General features: G+C 42.5%; 1 protein-coding gene across 7 annotated transcripts in view; it reads left to right on the forward strand.

Annotated features, from left to right (window-relative positions):
* Positions 1-24,155, forward strand: part of LOC138757784 (netrin receptor UNC5C-like) — a 369,257-nt gene that overhangs the window by 267,647 nt on the left and 77,455 nt on the right. For all 7 annotated transcript variants that reach the window (XM_069925675.1, XM_069925676.1, XM_069925678.1 and 4 more), the window contains exons 2-4: positions 834-1,055; positions 12,091-12,234; positions 17,768-17,871. In XM_069925675.1, the coding sequence (XP_069781776.1) occupies positions 834-1,055; positions 12,091-12,234; positions 17,768-17,871 (470 nt within the window). The remainder of the gene's footprint in view (positions 1-833; positions 1,056-12,090; positions 12,235-17,767; positions 17,872-24,155) is intronic.

Raw genomic sequence — 24,155 nt, forward strand, 5'->3', positions numbered from 1 at the left:
CTCCTTGCCCCTTTCTAACTCCACTCTTCTCCTACTCCTCCCCTTAACCTTTTTATTTAGGCCTCTATCTGATCTTCAACATTTGTGATGAAGGCCTCAGTCCTGAAACATCTTTTACTTCCAATGATTCCTCCAGCACTTTTGCTACCAAATTATCTTGAAGCAGGATTGTAGAAGCTACCATAGAGCATAGAACAGCACAGTGCAGGCCCTTCAGCCCTTGATGTTGTGCCACCCCACGTATTCCTTAAAAAAAGTACTAAACCCTCTACCCCATGTCTCTAGTTTTCTTCCATCCCAATGCCTGTCTAAGAGTCTCTTAAATGCACCTAATGTTTCAACCTCCACCACTATCCATGGCAAAGCATTCCAGGCATCCACAACTCTCTGTGTAAAAAAAAGCTTACCCCTGATATCTCCCCTAAACTTCCCTCCCTTCACTTTGTACATATATCCTCTGGTGTTTGCTATTCCTGCCCTGGGAAACAGGTGCTGTCTGTCCACCCTACCTATGCCTCTCATCTTCTTGGTTTGCCATAAAGAGGAAATATCTAAATGCCACCCAGATAAATGATGTTTCATCAGAGCTGCAAAAGAGAGAAAAACAAGTTTTACCATGCCCCTGAACATCTACCCTATGTGCTAACAAATGTTTATCCATCAACTATTCTCAGTTCTCCTCGACCTGAAATGCTAACTCAGTTCTCTGCAGATGCTGGTGTTTTGCATTTTCTGTTTTATTTCCATTTGCCTTTATTTCCAGCATTATACCTTGTGGACTGGACCCTGGGTGTACTTCTGACCTCTTCACTTCTCCTTTTTTGTTTCTGCAGAGGATGACATCTTTGGAGAACTTCCCGAATTCTTCCCGTCTGATCCTCCGGAGCCTCTGCCACATTTCCTCATTGAGCCCCGGGATGCATACATTGTGAAAAATAAGCCTGTTAACCTGTACTGCAAAGCGACCCCTGCCACTCAGATTTACTTCAAGTGTAACAGTGAGTGGGTCCATCAGAAGGAACACACGACGGAGGAGTATGTGGATGACACTTCTGGTGGGTTACAATTGCCATATCATTGGAAACCATTGCCATGCCAACTTTATGTCTTATATCGATGGAAAGAAAATTTAGCCTGACCTGCCGAGTCCCTCCAGCTTCTCGTTGAACCAGCAAATAAGTTACTTTCAGGGCAAAATAGCTTATACCCATTTTGAATCATATGCTCCTGCTAAGATCTAGCAAACATCACTAAGATATTTCAGATATAACAGGTGATGGATGAGAGTATATTGTCATGCATAAATGCAATGTACTTGCAGGTGTAATGATACTCCAACTACAATGGTATAAAATATTATGCCAAGACAGAAAAAGGGATGATATACATGAAAGGATAAATATTTAAGTGTTCACATTTTCAGTTAGTGCAAGAAAAAGAAATGACATTTCAGACATGCAAACAGATTGTTTGGTGATCTTGGGGTCATTCATGGTTCTGTCTTAGTCTTGGGAGGTTCAGTAGCTGTTGTATAAAAACTGTTCTTGAACATTGAGGTGCTGGTCTTCAGGCTTCTCTACCTTCTGCATGAAGGTGGCAGTGAGAAGAGGTTGTGACCAGGGTGATGGGGGTCCTTTATGTGTTGGCTGCTTTCTGGAGACAGCACTTCGCTTCGATCTTTTCAATGAATAGGAGGTCGGTGCCCTTGATGGACTTTGACCTTGCCACTTTCTGCTGCTTTCTGCGTTCCTTGGCACTTGAATTACTAGACCAGGCCGTGATGCAACCAGACAGTATACTGCCACAGTGCACCTGTAGAAATGTGATAATGAGCTGGAATGAGGCCATCCGATAATATCAGAGCTATGCCAGTTCCAAAAGAAGCAATCCCATCAGTTTTATTCTCCCTCTCTTTACTTCCCTGTATCACAGCAACATATTCCTTAATATGCCCATTGAATTTCTTTGATTATTTTTGCTGTTAACCTGCACCAGAGGTAACAAGCCTCCCAGCCTGTCTCTTTCCCCCTCTCTTCTTCTTTCTCTTTCCATCTCTTTCCCTCTCGTTAACTCTTTCTCTTTCTTGCACGCTCTTTAGAACATAGAATATTACAGCATAGAATATTACAGCCCCTCTGTCCCAATTTATTATGCTGACCTTAATAAACCTACTCCACAACAATCTAATTCAATCTACCTCATATCCTTCACGCCTTTTGTACCAGCCTCAACCATCATCCTTGGCAATGCATTCCAGGCACGCACCATTCTCTGTGTAAAAATAAACCTCACCTCTGAAAAGAAAGACACAATTAGAGGTTGAGACAAAATACCCAGGATACACTAGTGAAGAAGGAGAAACGGTAGAACTCAGCACCTGTGGACGCAAATAGATGGTTGATATTTTGGATAAAGCTTCTGCTTCAGGACTGAAAGTGTAGAGAGTTGACAAGTAATGTAAACTAAACTGAATTGAATTATTTATTCTTATGTAAGAAGGAAGGTGTGGAAAGTAAAGGGTCTCAAAAGAGAAGTTCGGGGCAAGAGCAAGTTCTATCTAGTGGTTGAGAGTGTTTTTTAAATTAAATTAGACATACATCATGGTAACAGACCTTCCCAGCCCATGAGTCCATGCTGTCCAAATATTATAATTCCTGTACGTTTTGAAGGTGGAATGAAACTGGAGCACCTGGGGAAAACCATCGCAGACACAGGGAGAACGTACAAACTCCTTATAGACAGTACCAGATTCAAACAAAGGCTGCTGGCACTGTAATAGTGTTACACTAACCCGTACTGCTAACTGTGTTGCCCAAGGTTGTGGAGAGGATCTGGTTAGATTTCATTCCAGAAAGAACCTTCCTGTGTGGGATGGAGCTGCAAAGGGACCAGATGGTCCCAGTGAAGACTTCCTGTCTCTATCATCTGTCCCATGATTAGCACTCCCAGAAAAAATTGATGGGCTTCAAGTTCATTACAAAACCTCATGCTGGGTCGAATCTGAATTCTCTTGCAATTCCTTATCTGGAAGGCAGGTCACCTGCCATTCCACCACCTTCACCTGGACACTCACATCCTCAACGGAGTCCTTTGAAGCAGAGGTTTAGTGGACCTCACCTTCTGCCAGCTGGCCCTGATTCCAGGTTGCATAGATTGTTCAACCCCATATCTGCAATCTCCCCCCCCCAACATGGTCTACTATTTCTGTGTCTGAACAGGTGTGTAATGAGCTGTGGTGTATCTTCAACAAAACCATTCACTTGCTTTTTTCTAGTTGCCTGCCTCGCTCTTTGTGCTACTTGGGGTATTTGAAGGGTGTTGTCTGGAGGGTAAGGTCTCGAGGTGGCTTGCTGACACCATCTGTTTGCAGATCAGTGGGAAGTGTGGAATGAGAGAGGAGTGAGAGTTCAACCTCATCATCTTTACCATCGGTCCTGGCCTCAGAATTAGACACCTCTTCTTCTCCAGTTCAAACTTCTTCTCGATTTGAAAGCCAAAGAGGACATAAAGGAAAAGTTATCATTATTGTGGAAAGGGTGAAAACGAGAATGTTACTTGGGTTATTGGTCTTGAATTACAAAGAGAGGGTGGATAAATTGGGACTTTTCTCCCTTGAGCACAGGAGGTTGCGAGGGGGAGCTTATTGAGGTTTATAAAATCATGACCTTTTATCCCCCAAGAAAGGAAATGAAAAACTAGAGGGATTTAAGGTGAGAGATTTAAAAAGTACCTGAGGGGCTAATTTTTTGCACAATGAAGGTGGGGTTTGGGTATTTGGATTAAGCTGTCAGAGGAAGTAGTCAAGGTGGATATAATTGTAACATTTAAAAGGTGTTTAGACATATATGTAGACAGGAAATGTTATGGGTTGAACAAAGGGAAGTGGGACTAGCTCAGGAAGACAACTTGGTCAGCAAAGATAAGTTGGGCTGAAGGGCCTGTTTTTCTGCTGGGAAACTCTAGTGCTCCAAAGATATCCATACTGAGGTAAAAAAAATAAAGATGTCTTGTATGCCTACATTCGTTGTTACATTGAGAATTAAAAGGTACAGAAGAGGTGCAGGAATTGGCCATGCTGATGTCATGATGCCACACTCATGCCCCTATTTATACCAATGGAGTTGTGGTGGAACATGTATCAAGCTTCAAATTCCTTGGTGTCCACATCTCCAATGATCTCACCTGGTCTCTGAACTTATCCATCCTGATCAAAAAGGCACAACAGCATCTTTATTTCCTGCGAAGCATGAAGAACGTACACCTTTGTCCCAGGATATTGATGGATTTAAACCGCTATACCATTGAGAGCATACTCACCTATGCCATCTCAGTGTGGTATAGCGACTGTCTCTTATTGGATCGTAAAGCATTTCACTGGATGGTGAAAACTGCCCAGCGGATTATTGGCATCCAATTGCCCAACACTGAGAATGTCTATCAGGAACACTGTCTGGGCAGAATGAAAAGCATCATCAAAGATGCATCTCACCCTAACTCTTCTTCCATCCAGTAGGCACTACATTCAAACCAGCAGGCCCAAGAAGAGCTTATTTCCCCGAGGCTGTGACCCTGCAGTATTTTACATCACATCGTTGAGTGGTACTGCACTCACATTGTACTGTCAGTACTTGTATAATTGTTTGCTTGCTGAATGTACTTGTTTTTATTTCCATTTAGTCATTTGTATATAGCACTTTTTTAACTTCTGGTTGGATGCTAATTGTATTTCATTTCCTTTGTATTTTACTTAGCACAATGACAATAAATTTGAATCTAATCTAATGATGTCTCAGTCTTCTCTGCCTACGTAAAGGATGTTGTATAAACACAGAATGCGTCAGAATATTGTATCATAAAATTTATTGCCTCTGGCAGGGTATGAGTGACTCAGCAGATCAAGATAGTTTACAGTTCTTCAACATCTTTCAAACTCTTCTGATCTCCAGGAGTGTTTTGCAAGCCATACATATACATAAAAGAAAAATCTAAACAAAAAATGAAATGTAAACAAATGACTATGCAAGTATAGAAAACATTGTATTCAGTAATAAATAATGTGTAATGTAAGAGTCCTTAAACGAGTCTCTGATTGAGACGGTTTAGAAACCTGATAGTTTAAGGGAACCAACTGTTCATGAACCTGGTGGTGCAAGTCTTGTGGCACCAATCAATGCCTCTTTTCTGATGGCAGCAGTGAGATCAGAGCATATGCTGGGTGGTGTCAATCCTTGAAAGTTGCTGGTGTTCTCTGATGGCAGAGTTCCATGCAAATTTTCTTGATGGTGGGGAGAGTTTTGCTAGTGATGTACTGGGCTACGCCCATTAAATTTTGCAGGGCTCAGAGATATTGGTGCCCCCATACCAGGCCATGATGCAAATGGTCAGCACACTTTCCACCTCACACCTATAGAAGTTTGCCAATGTTTCTGATGTGATATTGAACCTCCACAAACTCCTCAGGAAGTAAAGGTGCTGATGTGCTTTCTTCACAATGACATTAGTATGTTGGGTCCAGGAAAGGTCCTATAAGATAATAATCCCAGTCATTTAAATTTTCTCACCCTCTCCACCTCTGATTTCCCCCAACGATCAATTGATTTTTCCTTCCTAAAGTTTACCGACAGCTCCTTGTATTTGGCGACATTGAGTGTGTGGTTGTTGTTAGTATTCAGCCAAGGTTTCAATCTCCATTCTGTACAGGCCACTACCATGGTATCATCAACAAATCTATAAATGGTGTTGTTGTCATACTGAGCCATGCAATAGTAAGTGTAAAGCGAGTAGAGCAAGAAGCTAATTACCTAGCCTTATGGTACTCCAGTACATAGAGATTATGGAGGACATGTTCTTACCAATCCACATTGATTGGGGTCTGAAGGTGGGGAAATCCAGATGCAATTACTCATTGGGTTATTTAGGCCCAAATCTTGGAGCTTGTTGATCAGTTTTGAGGGGATGGTGGTGTTGATTGCCAAAATGTAGAAAATAATATGCATCCTGGTGTATGCATCTTTGCTGTCCAAGTGTTCCAGGGTTTTGTATAGAGCCAGTAAGATGGCATCTGTCATAGATTTGTTTCTGTGGTAAGGCAAATTGGAATGGATCCATGATTCTGCTCAAACAGGAGCTGATATGCCTGAACACTGGCCTCTCAAAATACTTCATCATTGTGGATATGAATGACACTGGTCAGTCGTCATTTAGACAGATTACCACACTCTTCATGGGCACTAGCACGATTGCAGCCTTCCTGAAACAGGTGGGTGCCATGGCCCTGTCAGAGTGAGATGTTGGAGTTATCTATGAAAACATTGGCCAGTTGGTCAGCACAGGTTTTCAGTACTCGATCAGGAACTCCATCCAGAGCAGATGCTTTCCTTGGATTCAATCTTCTATAGGTCATCTTTGAATACTGATAGTAAAAAATCATCAGGGTGTGTGGTGATGCTCAGTTGTTCCTCCTTGTTCTGAAATCTGTTGATCCTTCCTGATCTATATATTACACAAATCATTATTGTGGTTGAATCTTAAATGCCCTTTGTTCAACAATAATTCAAGATGGTAAAAAAAATATGTAGGAACTTGATTTTAATGCTCAGATCTCGATAATGAATAAATAAATCCCAGCACCCACTGTATAGTTTATTTAGTAACAAGACTACATGCATGCTGCATACATAGATCATTAAAAAGCCAAGGTTTCAATCTCCATACTGTACAGGCCACTACCATGGTATCGTCAACAAATAGTTGACCCTAATTACTGCTCCTTGATATTTTTTTCTGAATTGAACACATCAATTAATTTAAGACATGGGAGGTGGCAGCTCATCTTTACTTTGTAAAAATCTCAAGAGGGCATACTCAACCAAGGACTCATGGGTTATAGAAAGAGGAGGACTTTTTGAACAGCCAAATGGAGATCACTGCAAAGTGGAGGAGCAACGCCATATATTGCGTCTTGGCAATCTCCAACCAGACGGCATTAATATCGACTTCTCCAATTTCCACTAACCTCCTCACCTGGTCTAACTCTTATTTTTCTTTCTTTTTAAGATATTTTTATGAATGTTTTACAATATAAACAATTGAACCATGTGGTACAAGATTCGTAAAAAAGAAAAATAAATTAAAACATTATAAGGAAATCTAGAGCACAGAGCACAATCTTAACAATAAAATAAGATGTAACAGCAAAAAAAACCCAAAAAGAAAAATGTCAAAACCCCTTCTGCTAGGCAAGGTTAAACGTTGACATGTATGAATCAAGTGTCACCAACTTGGAGAGGAACAACACAGCACCAAAATTCCAGATCAACACTAATTCTTGACATTATGATAATAGTCCATAAATGGGCCCCATGACTTTTGGAACTTAATGTCTGAATCCTTGAAAGCTTATCTAATTTTTTTTTAAGTTAAACAAGACATAATATTTTTTTACCCATTGTGCATGTGTAGGTGGAGTATTATCTTCCCATTAAATCAAAATTGCACATCTGGCTATCAGTAATGTAAAAGATAAAATTTGGCTTTAAATTGAAGTCAGTAATATATCAACATACTGAGGTAATCCAAAAAGAGCCATTAAAGGTCAAGGTTCCAATTTTAATTTAAGAATTACCAATAGTGTTTGAAAAAATTCTTCTAAGCTAGGCCAGGACCAGAATGTATAAACTAAAGAAGCATCGCCTCTTTTCCTATATCTGTCTCCCTTCTCCACCTCCCCAATAATTTTAAATTATGTGAGGCTGAGTCAAATTCCTCCTTTCTCTGTATTACTCTCAAATCCAACAGCCCTACAGGAATGTTGGTGTTCTCCACTGCTGACTTCTCAATTGTCTCTCGTGAGACCACTACAGGCAGAGTTACTTTCACTTGGCAAAGACCTGAGCTGAAGAATTCATCATCTCTCCTTTCTCCTTTAAACCAAAAGGTTTGATCTAATGCCTTCATCTCCTCGTTGTCAATGCTGGTTTGATGCCTAAAGAAATCTCTTGGTGCCTGCCACATTGACCACTGCCAGTGGGCTGATATCGCCTCCAACCGTGCATCTTGGCGCCTCACAGTTTGGCGGGCAGCAACCTCCTTTGAAGAAGACCGCAGAGCCCACCTCACTGACAAAAGACAAAGGAGGAAAAACCCAACACCCAACCCCAACCAACCAATTTTCCCCTGCAGCCACTGCAACCGTGTCTGCCTGTCCCGCATCGGACTTGTCAGACACAAACGAGCCTGCAGCTGACGTGGACATTTACCCCCTCCATAAATCTTCGTCCGCGAAGCCAAGCCAAAGAAGATAGGGCATTTATAGAAGCATTTGGAGCCTCAAAGGGTCAAAGGTTCCTTTTATTGACACATAATAATAATACATTAAGAATTTAATACACATGATATACTTTAATACATGTTTGTTGTAAGGCAAACAAAGAATTGCCATGAGCATTTCCTGGCACCCCTAACAAACAGAGGAAGAGAAGCAAAAGAGAGTTCCTTCAGAGACACTGAGCGTCCTTGGATTCACTTCCATCACTGTAGTCTCAACAGGTCACACAGTATCCATGGGAAGTAAAACAATTGCCCTTTTTTTTTAATCATTATGGACAATGCATGACCTGCTGAGTTTCTCCAGCATGTTTGTGTATTGCACTATAATCAGAGTGTCTGAAGACTTTCCTGTTTAACTCGGGAAGATAAATCTTGCTGTGACTGGCTTTTGGAGGGAACATACCTGGAACACTTTATATAGCTTCAGTCTCCTTGACATCAGGTATGTTTAACACAGGTAAAGTAGACGGCAATTTTAGTTCCAGATCCAAACTTTCGAAATGATCAGGAAACTTTCAGTGCCAAGGTCCTTGGGGGATCCCCTTCTTGCCCTCAGAGACCTCTCAATTCCTGGTTCCGATACCTGGTAAGATGTACTTATCACAACCATTGTTGCTGACCATCTCTACTTCCCCAGAGAATGTGTTGGTCATTCTTCATCAAACTCCCACAGTCTTTGGTGGAACCAGGAGTGGAGGAGGTGTGATGGAGGGCAGGCAGCAGGATAGGAGGGGGAGAGGAGTTTGATCTTGGCTACTGGAGATATTCCCTTTGCTTCTGCCACAAGACAACATACCTGAACAACCCAGAGGCAACAGATTGGAGGAAGAAGTATTATCCTTGACCATTCACTCTCTTCAGGGAATTTGTTTCTTTTTATTTCTCTTTTCTTTCTCTGCAAACTGGCCGCTGAGCATGGTGTTTCTTTTCCTGCTCTTGAACAGCCCGCAAAAGAAAGATTTTCACTGTATCTCAGTGCACAGGACAATAATAAACACCACCTATTGAGAAGGAGAAACATGGGAGATGACCCAGCAGGACAATGACCACAGGAACAGAGCAGCAAGGGGCCCAACAGCTGAAAGAGCAACACAGGCTGTGGGCAGTTGGCGATGCAGTCAATGGACCCACGCAGGCTATGGACTTCTGGAGACTGCCCCATGGGAACCAGGTATCGGAACTAGGATTCAAGAAGGTGAACGGCTCCCATAGGGTCTTGGGCACTGAAGACTTCCTGATCATGTTGGAAGTTTGGACTTGGAGCTTGGGTGGTCACACAGTCTGTGTGGCTGCAGAGGCTGCAGGAGTGCTCGAGGTGAATCCACGGACACGCTGTGTCTCTGAATCCTTTTATTGTTCAGAACCATGGACAACGTTCATGGCAATTCTTTGTCTTACAGCTGACAAAAGTTGAAGTATATCATGTATATTACATTTTTATGTTTTATTATGTCACCATAAAAGAACCTTAAACTTACTTTGTGATGAAGCTGTTGCAATGGCATAACTTCATTTCATGTGTTAAGCAACACTTGTTCCTTCCACATACAATACTTACCCTGTCTTCTTTTCATCCAATGACAATTCTCTTCAACCACTCTCTGTGCTTTTGGTGTTTTCTGCATCTACCTCTCAACATGCTTCTTCTTTCTTCAATTTTCTTTATTTTGAGGATCATCGTCATATGATCCCAGCTACAGTGTTAACATTGTTCTGCAGGCAGTCTAGAGAGTCATCCCCATGCATAGTACAGCAAGTTAGACAGAGTACAGAAGTGTAGAGTTACAGAGAGAAATTCACTGGTACAAACGGAAAGCAGTGTCATTTTGCCATTGTGAGGATCGTGCAGGAGTCCAATAACAGCAGGAAAGAAACTGTCCTTGAAGCTTGTGGTGAGTAATCTGGCACTAGTGAATCTTCTTCTGGGGGGGGGGGGGAGTGGTGAAGAGAGTGTGACCAGGGTGAGATGTCTTTTATGTTGGCTGCTTTTCAAAACACATTGAAAGTATAAGTGGACTTGGTGGAGGGGAGGGAGTTTCTGTCTGATGGACTGTCAAGTCAAGTCAACTTTATTTATCGTTCATACCATGCTCGTGTGGTAGGATGAGATAGCATTTCTCCAGGGCCACAGAGAATAATTACATAGATATAAGTTAGGAAACCAGTTAACACATTAAAATATTAAGGTACTAAGATGAATACACTGAATATCCACAGTACACTATCCACATCTGTACTGGGAGTTTAGGATCCTGAGGGCTTGGGGGGATAAAGCTGTTCCCCATTCTGGACGTAAGGACCTGAGTGCTACAGTACCTCCTGCCACATGGCAGAAGGGAGAACAGTTTACATGCGGGATGTGTGGAGTCTTTCACAATGTTTATTGCTTTCCACCTGCATCGAATGTAGTAGATGGGTAGGCTTTTGGGTTTTAAATGCCCACTTTTAGTTTGCCAGCCTGTTGAATCATTCCCCTAACATTGACATCATCATCCCCTTTGAGCTTTAGAATGAGAGGATTGTCAGTACATCCAGTTCAGTCTCTCTACAGAGGACAAAACCTGCATCGCAAGAGTCAATCCAGTTCAATCAATGGATTGCAGGTTCACACTGATGTAATAAAATCTTGGCAATACTCAGCAGGTTAGGCAGTATCCAAGTGAAGAGGAACAGACTTAATGTACAAATTAACATGCAAACTTTGCCTGAGCTGCTGAGTATTTTTTGCAGTCTACTTTACCTGTGTTAAACATACCTGATGTCAAGGAGACTGAAGCTATATAAAGTGTTCCAGGTACGTTCCCTCAAATGCCAGTCACAGCAAGACTTATCTTCCCGAGTTAAACAGGAAAGTCTTCAGACACTGTGATTATAGTGCAATACACAAACATTCTGGAGAAACTCAGCAGGTCACGCATTGTCCATAATGATAAAATAAAGGCAATTGTTTTACTTCCCATGGATACTGTGTGACCTGCTGAGATTCTCCATTTGTGTATTGGACTTATCTTCCCGATGCTTTGTATGAAATACCATTGAAAATTGCCTCATGAGTGAAGGAAGCTTCTCCTCAATTTATCAGGGTCGTATGCAATATTTAGCACCTCAATTAGGGACGTGGAAGCTGCTGACCCTTCCTGAGGCTGGTTATTCTGTAGTTCACTGTCATACCTCAGGGATTCTGCAGGACTGAGTAATAGGTCATTTGCAAAACACAGGACAGATCAGTGACAGGGGTCATCAGGTTGAGTGCTAGACTGTCAAGGTTGTCTGAATGAAACCAGTGTTCACATTTGAAGTGGACAGAAAACTCAAAAAAGAGGTCGACTAGATGTTCAAAGGAAGCAGTGAAATGCGTGAAATACAATTGGCTCATTCAAACAACAAGCTTTGCTGTGTAATCCTCTCACTTGCCTGAATTTAAGTTTCTTTGCATTGCCTCGGAGTTGATATTAGTCATGTTAGCTGCTATAATCCCCTACTAATCTTCATCTCAACACAAAACACTTTTACCTTGAATGGTTAGCCAATAATCTTGCAGGATCTGTCAAGCCTTTTGCTTCTTGAGTGCATTTTTGAGGTGAAATGAATGTGATTTTGCGGTCAGTGAAAGCAAACCTGTTGAGCTCAACTCTATTGCTAACTTGGAAGAAGATTGAGTGTCCATCAAAGTGGTCCCACATTTTATATCCTTGACTCTGAGCTACATGCTATCACTTCTGCTCTGAGGCTAACAACTTCACCCTTTCTTGTGACTGACAGGACTCATTGTGAGAGAAGTGAGTATCGAGATTTCCAGGCAGCAAGTGGAGGAGCTATTTGGGCCAGAGGATTACTGGTGTCAGTGCGTTGCATGGAGTTCTTCTGGTACCACCAAGAGCCACAAGTCCTACGTCCGAATTGCATGTAAGTGTTTGAGAAGGCCATGTGCTGCCCATTGCAGCTCTATAAAACTCTGGTCAGACCACCCTTGCAGCATCGCATTCAGTTCTGGTTGCCTTATTACAGGAAGCATGTAGATGCTTTGGAGAGGGTGCTGGGGAGATTTACTAGGACATTGCTTGGATTAGAGAGTGTACCATATGAAGCAAGAGCTTCATATGAGAGCTAGGACTTTTCCCTTTGGAGTGACAAAGGATGAGGAGCGACTTGATCAAGGTATACAAAATTATGAGGGGCATAGAGTGTGCAGCCAGCATCTTTTTGTTTTCCCTAGGGTAACAATAGCATATACAAGACGACATCTGTTTAAGCTGAGTGGATATTTGTTTAGGGAAAAGGTAGGTTTCTTACACAGAGAGTGGTGGAGCCTGGAGTGCTGGTGGAGGCTGGTACAATAGCAACATTCAAAGATCCCTTCGATTGGCACATGAATGCAAGAAAAACACAGGGTTATGTGTGTGAGGTAGTGAAAAGTTAGATTGTTGTGGATGACACAGTATCATGGGCTGAAGAGCCTGGACTGGTTGTTAATGTTCAACGTTTTGTGAACTCTAGATGTTTGAACCACTAGAACATCCCCCACCTCTGGTTGCTTACAGTTTCAATAGGCAAGTACCTTCTGCTTCTCTTTGCTCCTGCTTTTGTTTGGCCCACCCAAAAAGTAATCTAGAGATTTGGACCTCAATTGGGATGAGTGTGAGGTGATGCATTTTGGAAGGTCAAACCAGAAGGCTAAGTACATGGTTACTAGTCAGATACTTAACCGGGTGGAGGAACTCTTTACTCAGAAAGTTACAACATTGAGGGCTGAAGGACCTGTCTTGTGGTGCAATGAAAAAAAAGGTAACTGAGAGAATCTACAGCAAGTCTCTGGACTACCTGTCACATACTCTGGCCAGCACCTGTCCCAGATTTCAAGGGTCACAGTCTGCAAGGCCGGAAAGCCTGCTTTTATTTACATTTAAAGGAAGAAATCTTATTGCACATTTAAATAGCAAAGCTTTCAGCATATTAGAACACACACCTAACACTAAAGCAGAACACATGCTTGATCAATCTTATTTTATTTAAACTTTCTGAAGTTTTTGTAAAACAACTCAATGAGAAAACTGAAAACCAAGTCCCTTTTATATTAAAATAGCACAAAATGCAAGTATTAATGCAGTCCTTCATGAATTTGTGCTGAGAGACAGGCTGGACTAAAAAATTGCAAAATAATATTTGACATTATTAATGGGCTACAAAGATCTGAGGGTATATATGTTCCTGGGGAGTAACGCAAATTAAACAAGTTTTTTTTAACGTTATTTAAATAATCTACATCCTTGCAAGTAATGGTGGCTCCTTTGGAGAACTAATTGCTGCTTGTAACTCCTGTGGAGAACCAGGGTGTGAGTTAGGAGTGTCTCATTACTGTCTGCCCAGAGGGTGAGGGGGTTCCTTCACTCCTCCTCACACTGGAGCCTAACACTTGATCCAATCTTACCAGCCCACAAATCCCCTTAGCACAAGTCTTGGTGACTCCCCCAAACCTCTATAGTTGACCCAGATGCCCACTGTTACTGTTGATTCACACACCAATTTCCACCCCCCCATCCCCAATCCTGCTCTCCCACTTCCCGACCAGGTATCCAAAGAGAAAGGGAGTGGGATGATGAGAGAGAGAAACATATGTCTGTGATAGAGAGGGAAAAAGAGATAGAGGGAGACAGAAAAGAGAGAGAGAAAATCTGTCTGGAGTAAGAGAGAAAAAAAAAGAGAGATATAATCTGTATGTGAAAGAGATAAAAAGAAAACCTGAGAATCGATGTCTATGGCAAGAGAGAGAGAGGGAGAGAGAGAGAGAGAGAGAGAGAGAGAGAGAGAGAGAGAGAGAGAGAATGAGAAGGAGAGATAATCTGCGTGGAGAGAGAGAAGGACAGAGAGAGAGAGGGGAGAGAATCTATGTCTGCGAAGAGGGAAAGAGTTAATGTTTGAAGGAGAGACATAGTAGATGTGTGAAGGAAAGGGAGAGAACTGGTGAATGGAAGAAATATAGAGTCAGAGGGAGAGAGAGAGAGAGAGAGAGAGAGAGCAAAAGAGTGTCAGTCTGAGTGTGTGAAGTGGACAGTGCTCAGTATTAATGATCTGGGCCAAAACATCATGGAGGAGCTGAATATTGAAGAAGCTCATGTTGGGTGTCACCTGACTTCCAATATTTGGAGACATGAGGGGTTCCATGTTGACTTCAGGGTGGTCTTGAAAATAATAAATGAATAGAAGGATGAGGAATCTAGTGTTTCTCATCAATATAATGTGAGCTAAGATCATGATCATGGTCACATGTTCTTCTCAGGTTGGTGTTGTGTAACTAAACTCATGGTTGAGGAACTGGAAATGGGATTAGGCTCCTTTATATGGATATGGTACATTGAATGGCGTCGTGTATTTTCCTATGATTCTATGCATTGCCGTTTCATAGAATTTGGGGATACAAATTAGCTGTCTGTCGATTCATAAAGTCAAGCTCTAAAACTTTTCCGAAAACATGAGATTGAGAGATTATATACAAATGCACCTCTTATTTTTGTTGGCATTTTCATAATCACTTTCCACTTTGTTTAAAATAAACTCACCCTTTCGTGGAACTTTTGAAAGGCCATTCATTGCCTGTGCTAGACATGAGGTTAATAAGCAATGGGTAGAAGAGGTATGATATTTGTCTGCCTGGAACCCTGGCTGACATCAGGGAGTTATTGCACAGCGTTACACCCAGCTCCCCAAAAGGCAAAATTCAGGGATATCCTTTCTGTGAGACAAACTCTTCTGCTTTGGAAAATGAGATGAGGAAAAGTTCTCCCCTCATATGGAAGAGTGGAAGATAACTTATATTATCATTCTTTAATTTTTTTTCCCTGAATTTTGTGTGTATATTAAATTATTTTATGAATATATAAAAACACATAATATGCATGTTCATTGGGCAAACGAGATTGATATTGGATCCCTAAAGAAGGAATTTATCAAATTCCTTCAAGACAGCTTGTGGCTGGATTGGGTAACTTGTAATGAACCAGAGTTGATAAGGGAGCTAACGGTAAGGGAACCCTCAGGAGCAGTGATCATAATATGATAGAATTTACCCTGCATTTTGAGAGGGAGAAAATCAGAGGGGTTAGTATAGCAGTGGTAAAAAGGGAACTACAGAGGTATAAGAGAGGGACGAGCAAAAGTTGATTGGAAAGGCACACTGGCAGGGAGGATGTCAGAGTAGCAATGGCTGGAGTTTCTGTGAGAAACTAGGAAGGTGCAAGACAGATATTTTCCCAAAAAAGAAGAAATGTTTGAATGGAAAAATGGAAAACTGTGGCTGACAAGAGAAGTCAAAGCCAAAGTAAATGCAAAAAGAAAGGGCAAACAAGGAAGCAAAAATTAGTGTGAAGATAGAGAAATGGGATCTTTTGTAAAGCATTCAGAAGGCAACAAAGAAGGTCATTAGGAGGGAAAAGATTAACTTTGAAAGGAGGCTGGCAAATATAATAAACAGGATACGAAGAGACTTTTTAAACTACATTAAGAGTAAGAAAGAGACAGGACTATAGGCAGGATATACGACCATAGAAAATGGCACTGGAGAAACTGTAATAGGGGACACGGAAATGACAGAGGAACTGATTGAGTATTTTGCATCAGTCTTCACTGTGGAAAGCATTGGATGGTGGAATTTCAAGGGTGTCAGGGAAGAGAGGTGTATGCAGTCATGATCAACAGAAAGATGATGCTTGAGAAGCTGGAAGTTTTAAGGGCAGATAAGTTTCCCAGAACTGATGAAATGCCCCCTCAGGTTCTGAGAAAAGGTAGCGATAGGGATTTTGGAGGCATTAGTAATGATCTTCCAAGAATCAATAAATTCTGGAATGGTTGAGGAGGAGTGGAAAATAGCAAGAGTCATTCGGCTATTTAAAAAGAGAGGAAAGCAGCAGAAAAGAAATCGGTAGCTTGGAAGTTGTTGGAGTTGATTATCAAGGATAAGGTTACTTTTTAAACCTACAACAATTTTTTTGAGGACATCATAAATCAGACTAGACAAAGGACAGACTATTATTTGGATGGGTAGATAATCCAAAATTTGAAGGGGCAAAGGAACTTGGGAATCCTCGTGCAGGATACCCTAAAGGTTAACCTTCAGGTTGAGTTGGAAAGGTGAATAAAATGTTAGCATTCATATCTAGAGGAATACGATCTAAGAGCAGTGAAGTGATGTTGAAGCTTTAAAGACACTGGTGAAGTCTCACTTGGAGTATGGGTACAGTTTGGGGCTCCTTATTTAAAGAGGGATGTGCTGGCATTGGAGAGGCTTCAGAGAAGATGTGCAAGAATGATTTCTGGAATTAAAGGATTAGCATATGAGGAACATTTGATGACTCTTGGACTGTACTCTTTGGAGTTCATAAGAATAAGGGGGGAATCTCACGGAAGCATTTTGAATGTTGAAAGGCCTGGACAGAAAAGATGTGGCAAAGTTGTTTCCAATGGTAGGGGAATCTAGGACAATAGGGCACAACTTCAGGATAGAAGGCCACCCATTTAAAACATTGATGCAGAGGAATTTCTTTAGCCAGATAGCAGTGGAATTTGCTTCCACGGTGGCTGTGGTGGACAGGTTGTTGGGTGTATTTAAGACAGAGATTGATATGTATTAAATAGCAAGGGCCTCAAAGGTTATGGGGAGAAGGCAGGGAGTGGGGCTGAGTGAGAGAATGGATCAGTTCATGATGAATGGTAGAAAAGATTCAGCAGGCCAAATTACCTACTTCTCCTATTTCTTATAGTTTTATGGTTGCTTTTCATCCTCCTGTGACAGCAGATGGTCCAAGTTTAAAACTCATCTGAAAGACAATATATCTGATACCTCAATATATGAATTGTGTGGTACAGGAGCCTAGAGGTTTATTTTCAGATCAAGGAATCTAAATCTAGAGGGCACAGATTTAAGGTGAGATGGAAAATATTCAATAGGGACTCGAGTGGCATGTTTTTTCACACAGAGGGTGGTGGTACCAAGCTCCCAGAGGAGATGGTAGAGGTGGGTACAATTGTTATGTTTAGATAGGTCCATGGGTTGGGATGGTTTAAAGTGATATGGGTTGTACACAGGTAAGCAGGACTAATTTAATTTATACATACAGCACAGTAACAGGCACTTCTGGCCCATGAGCCCATGCCATCCAAATACCCCCAATTAACCTACAACCCCCGTATGTTACTAGATTGGTTAGCTAATTTAGTTGGCATAGACAAGGTGGTAACACTCTGTGATAATGATAAATGATAATGATCTTTGGAATGGGCCATGCTTTGAACTCAGGTACACATACGGTTTACTGACGTATAGCTCGTAAATGTAGTATAAATCCTCCACTCTATATCACCATGCAACATCTCTGTGGTTTCATGCACCAGTTTTCAAGTACTTCAGCAGGCCAGAGATTAAAGAACTGTCTAATCTGTTGTCCAGATCTGCGGAAGACCTTTGAACAAGAACCATTAGGCAAGGAGGTTTCAATGGAACAAGAAGTGCTTCTTCAGTGCCGTCCCCCTGAAGGTATCCCATTGGCAGAGGTGAGTGACTCTTATAACTTCTTCCGTCTTTCATTGGTTCATTAACCTCCCTGAATGGATTTGCTCAAAGGTTAATGGGTAACCACAACTTTAAACAAATACAGCATAATATAATTAATGGGATGTAATAAATTAATTACTCTGTGCTTTAGCTAAATAGGTTGATTGGGAAAGATTAATGGATTTGAATCTAGTTAAAGCATGCTGCTCCAGCCCAGATGGAAATATGTTCTGGCTGTTTTCTGTGTGATTGTTCTGAAATACAGGTCATTCTTCTCAAAACATTATACCATCTATGTTTAAAGGATGTACGGTAACCACATAAGATCTGCAGGGAAAATGGGTTTGCAAACTGAATTGTGTGCGGTCCAGGAGTTGCCAACATATGATCACCCGCCAGCAATACCCAACATCTATCCAGTTAGTGTTGTACAAACCTGCTGACAATTAAAGTCCAAAAGCAAGCAAACCTTTCAATCCTGGGCAGGAGTTTGGTACAACCAGAAGAGTTGATGGTCACAGATCTAGACAACCCACAATCAATCCTGACCTTCAATGCTGTCTGTGCACATTTTCCTTGTGATTGCATCAGGTGCTCCGAGTTCCTCCCACAGCCCAACGATCTCCAGCTTGGTCAGCTAACAGGCTGCTGTAAATGACTCCTGGCATGTACAGCATGCTAACAAAATCTGGGGCAGTGGATGAAAAATTTGGGGATAATAGGTTACAGGAAAGAACTGAGATAGCTCTGTGAGCCAACATGAAGCCAAAGGGCTAATTGGTCTCCTTCCAAGCTGATACAAAATATGTTAATAGGAAGTATTACCCAGTTGAATTATTCTATGTCTCTTTAATGTTCCCATCCTCCTTGATATCAGTGAAATATTCTTTGGAAATGACATAATGCGTTGATAACTTATTCATGGGGTCCAGGCATTAATGGTAGGGTACTCATATGAAGTTCCTCCTATAGCTAGTGACCCTCCTTCTTGAACCATTGTGATATCAGGAATTCATCATCTCTGATGCTTCACAAAAGGAAGGACGTGAGTGGGCTGGAGAGAGAGTGTAGAAGAGACACCAGGGCATCATTTGGAATGGAAGACTTCAGTTTTGGGGAGATATTAGGCTGGCCTTTCTTTGTCCTAAAGCAAAGGTGGCAAGGTGACCTTATCAAGGTTTATCAGACCACGAGAGGCTCAGAGAGAGCAGTCAATACATTTTTTCTTCCACGGGAGGGTTATCCAAAACAAGAGGCAGAGGTTTAAGGTGAGAGGAAGGAGTTTTAAAGGGGACCTGAGAGGTAAGTTTTATTTTAAATTTTAAAATAGACATACAGAATGGTAACAGGCCCTCCTGGCCCATGAGCTCGGTCCCCCCTAATTAACCTACAATCCCTACATATTTTTGAAGGAAGGGAGGAAGCCAGAGCACCAGGAAGAAACTGATGCAATCGCAGGGACAATGTACAAACAAACTCCTTGCTATAATAGCATTGCACTAACTGCTATGCTAACCGTAGGGGTTGAACATGGATCCCAGTAGATAGCTGGAATGCACTGCTAGAGGAAATGTTTTAATTTATTTGTCATATTATACTCAGTACATTGAGAAGGGTTCTTCTCTGAGATTTCTAACAGGTTAGGTCAAACATTTGTACGGTAAAAGAGCACAATTTACAGAATATAAAGTTACAAAAAAAATATTAATTAGTACAAAGGAAGGATAGCGTAATAGTGCTATTGTGAGATTTGTTCGAGAGCCTAATAGCTGTGGGTGTTTTTAAGCCTATTGATACACGATTTCATGCTCTTAAGCCTTGTTCCTGATGGGAGGAGGGAGAAGAGAGTGTGCTCGGGGTGTGATGGGTCCTTCAGTATGTTGACTTCCTATTCTGGGCAGCGGGACAGGTAGATGGAGTCCATGGGGGAGGAGGGCGTACAATGGTAGAGACAGATACAATTACAAGCAATGGCAGAGCAACCTCCCTGACAACCACTGCCAAGCTCAGAAGGAAGTGGTCAAGGAAATGCCCTGAACAATCCACTCAGCCAATCCCCGCCACACATGGGAACCAAAGGTGGCTGGTCTAGTGAGCTGAGATGCATTGAAAAGCTTTGTTTTGTGTGCCCATCCAGGCTAGTAAACCTATACTATACTTAAATATGTCAGGTCATGCAATAAAAAAAAAGCAAAAGTGCAGCATGTAGGGGAACGATAAATGAAAGAGTGCAGAGTATAGTATTTCAAAGACAAAATGCAGAATATAGAAAAAAATACAGTTCAATGGTTCAAGGACATCATCCTTTACCAAGAGGGGTCAATTTAAGATAACACCAGGAAAGATGCTGTCCTTGAATCAAGAGATTCATGTTTCCAACATCATGTATCTTCTTCTTGACAGAAGAGATGGCACACTTCCAAGACTGAATGGTGTGTCCCTTGAATAGGAACATGTCAGTGATGCATCTTACATGCATCTGTTTCCTTTGCCCTTCTAGAAGGTGAAGTTCGCAGTGAAAATCACAGTGAAAATCAGAGTGAAGTTGATATTGAATATCATAGTGTGAGGAAGGGAAGGATTAGACTGTTGTGGAGTAGGTCATCATGGGCTAGAGCGCCTTCACTATGCCTTAATATTCTCTGTTCAATGAGTGCAGCATAGATTTACCAGAAGGGAACTGTAAGAGTTACATTTCAATGAAAGATTCCACACAAGTTGTACTCCTTGGGATTAAGAATACTCAGGGAGTGATTTGTTTCAGATTTCCGAGATATTGAGGGTGGTTAAATAGAAATAATTTACATTGTATGGGGAATGTGATAGCAGAGAACAAAGTCAGAAGCAAGTGTTTCAAGAGCAGAGAGATGTTTGGAAACCATCTGCAAATAGTAATTGGTGACAGGTCACTTGTTCAGTCTAATTGTTGTTGCTTGATGGTATTCGGGATTTTAAGAAGATCAGATACAGCCTATAGATGACTTTTACATAATTTTCAATGTCTTGCTATTGGTAACTGTTACTCTTGATGATTCAGTAGATCAATGAAAAGTGTAGGCCACAGTGTTGCCGCAATGCAGACACTGAACTGGAATAAATATTGTGAGAGAATATTTTTTGCACAAGAGGTGCAGAATTAGTTGTGTTGTCTTCTTGGTGAAGGCAGAGATTTCTTTTCGAACACATAAAAGCTCAGCACTCTTTAATTATTAAACATTATCTATGCCTTAACCTCAGACATGTTTTGCCTTTTCCTACGCAGATCTGCATATCACTAAAATATTAAAGGCCATTATCCTTTCCTCATTGAATAAATAACTGGTGTTTGTTCATCACCCAGGTGTTCAGATTCAAGCAATGCACAGTGCTTCACAAGCTGAATTATTAACAACCCCTAATGCCACTTTTCCCTTCATATTCAGTCTGGAAACACTTCTTTGCAGCGACCTCCACTGATTCCGAGCGTAGTGAATCGGGAAATGTTTAAGCCAAATCTGTGAAGGGATTTGTACGGGGCACGGATTCCTATTACCTGATCCGAAACACCAGTTCAGGCACCTGGTGAAGTGAGATGGCTGGGGTCAGACTGAACCTGGGCTTTGTTAGGAGGCGATCTGCAAGGCTCTTCTGAATTGGATGCTTCTCTGCATCAAGAATCCCAACCTGAAGTTACAGGGTAGAACAAGCTCTCAGCTTGAAACACACCACTTGGAAAAAGCTTTTTTATAACTGCATCAGCAAAGATCTCAGAAAGGAAAGATGCCCTCACATTTGTACAGTGCTTTCTATGTCCTTCTCAGGCTTTATAACCAATGATATGAGTTCCTGGGGTGTAGATACCATTGCAATGTTAAAAACCGTGCAGTGAAGTGGCACACAGCACAATCCCTCAAACAGGTCTGACAATGACAAGAACAACATGGCGTTAAAAATTAAAGATTCACAAGAATGATTCCTGGATTGAAGGGATTCACATATGAAGAATGTTTGACAGCTCTTGGACTCTACTCCTTGGAGGTCAGGAGAATGAGAGGGGTATTTTGAATGTTCAAATACCTGAACAGAGTTGATGTGGAAAAGTTGTTTCCCATGGTAGAAGCGTAGAAGACAAAAGGGTACAACTTCAGGATTGAAATAAAGAGGCGAATGAATTTCTTGAGCCAGAGAGTGGTAAATCTCTGGAATTTGTTACCTTGGGCGGCTTTGAAGGCCAAGTCATTATATGTATTTAAGGCAGAGATTGATAGCTACCTAAATCATTAGGGAGTCAAGGGTTATGGGGAGAAGGCAGTGGAGAAGCGCTGAGTGGGAGAATGGATGAGCTCATCGTGGAATGGCAAAGCAGACTCGATGGGCCAAGTAGCCTACTTCTGCTCCTACAACCTATGGCGGCTGCAGCAGGATCAGAGGTAGCAGTCGAGTGGTCTGAATGAGAAGAGGGCATGGAGGCCAAGCCTTGGTGGAGCAGCGGTATCCGCAGAGTGAAGTCCAGGCTAGCGAGACCCAGTCTAATTTTGTTGTAGAACATAATAGTAAGAAAATATTAGAAATTGTTTTGCTGGTAGTAGTGCACCACTATTTTCAGTGATCTCCTGGAGCTTTGCTCAGGTGTCGGGGAGGAATTTTCCTAATTTCTTTTCTTGTAATTAGCTGCATGTTTTTTTTTGCCTTCCCCAGGAGCCACACTACCTCCATAAACAGGCAGAGAGTGGTGGGTTGTGGTGATAGAGGGCAGGGTAGAGGGAGCGGGGTAGAGAGAGCCGGGTAAAGAGAGCCGGGTAGAGAGAGCCGGGTAGAGAGAGCGGGGTAGAGAGAGCGGGGTAGAGAGAGCGGGGTAGAGAGAGCGGGGTAGAGAGAGCGGGGTAGAGAGAGCGGGGTAGAGAGAGCGGGGTAGAGAGCGGGGTAGACAGAGCCGGGTAGAGAGAGCCGGGTAGAGAGAGCGGGGTAGAGAGAGTGGGGTAGAGAGAGCGGGGTAGAGAGAGCGGGGTAGAGAGAGCAGAGTCGAGAGAGCGGGGTAGAGAGAGCGGGGTAGAGAGAGCCGGGTAGAGAGAGCGGAGTAGAGAGAGCGGGGTAGAGAGAGCGGGGTAGAGAGAGCGGGGTAGAGAGAGCCGGGTAGAGAGAGCGGAGTAGAGAGAGCGGGGTAGAGAGAGCGGGGTAGAGAGAGCGGGGTAGAGAGAGCGGGGTAGAGAGAGCAGGGTAGAGAGAGCGGGGTAGAGAGAGCGGGGTAGAGAGAGCCGGGTAGAGAGAGCGGAGTAGAGAGAGCGGGGTAGAGAGAGCGGGGTAGAGAGAGCAGGGTAGAGAGAGCGGGGTAGAGAGAGCGGGGTAGAGAGAGCGGGGTAGAGAGAGCAGGGAAGAGAGACCAAGTGTGAGAATGGAGCTCAGGGCAATGGAATGCGCCTTTTATAGGATACGGATTTTTAGGAAAATCGATAGTTTCACTGATGACTACAATTGTGAGAAGTGCATCCAGCTGATGCTTCTGAAAAGCCGGATAAACTCCAGAGCATTCGGGAGGCAGCGGGTGCATTATGCAGGAGTTACAGGGTCACTATTACACCTAGGAAATAGGTAGAGGGTAGTTGGGTTGGAGTTAAGAGAGGGAGAGGGAGCAGGCAGGTGGAGCAGGCCTCCCAGTGGGAGTCCCCCTGAAAGACAAGTATGCCATTTTGAATATTTGTTGAGGGGTTGACCTATTGGGTATAAGCCATGGCAATCAGGTCTCTGGTGCTGCGCCTAAGAAGAGAAGTGGTGGGGGGGGGGGGGAGAGGGGGCTGTTAGTGACAGGGGATTCCATAGTTAGGAAGGCTGATGAGATGTTTTGTGGAGGAGTTTGGGAATCCTAAATGGTACGTTGTCTCCCTGGTGCCAGGGTACAGAATATCTCAGATCGAGTTCATGACATTCTTAGGTGGGAGGTGATCAACCAGATGCCATGGTCCATGTAGAGACCAATGACATAGGTAGGAAGAATGAGGAGGTCCTGCAAGGAGAGTTCATGGAGTTAGGCACTAGGTTGAAGAAGAGGACCACGAGGGTTGAAGAAGAGGACCTCAAGGGTAGTGATCTCAGGATTTCTTCCTGTGCCACATGCTGGAGGGATTAGGACTAAGAGGACAAGGCGTCTTAACACATGGCTGGAGACATGGTGTAGGAGGGAGGGCTACAAATTTCTAGATCACTGGGTGCTGTTCCAGGAAGGTTGGATCTGTACAGATGGGAAATATTGCATCTGAACTGGAAGGGGATTAATATCTTTGTAGGTAGGTTTGTTAGCCTTGCCCCG

The sequence above is a fragment of the Narcine bancroftii genome, chromosome 3 (assembly GCF_036971445.1).
Source record: "Narcine bancroftii isolate sNarBan1 chromosome 3, sNarBan1.hap1, whole genome shotgun sequence".
Classification (NCBI taxonomy): Eukaryota; Metazoa; Chordata; class Chondrichthyes; order Torpediniformes; family Narcinidae; genus Narcine; species Narcine bancroftii.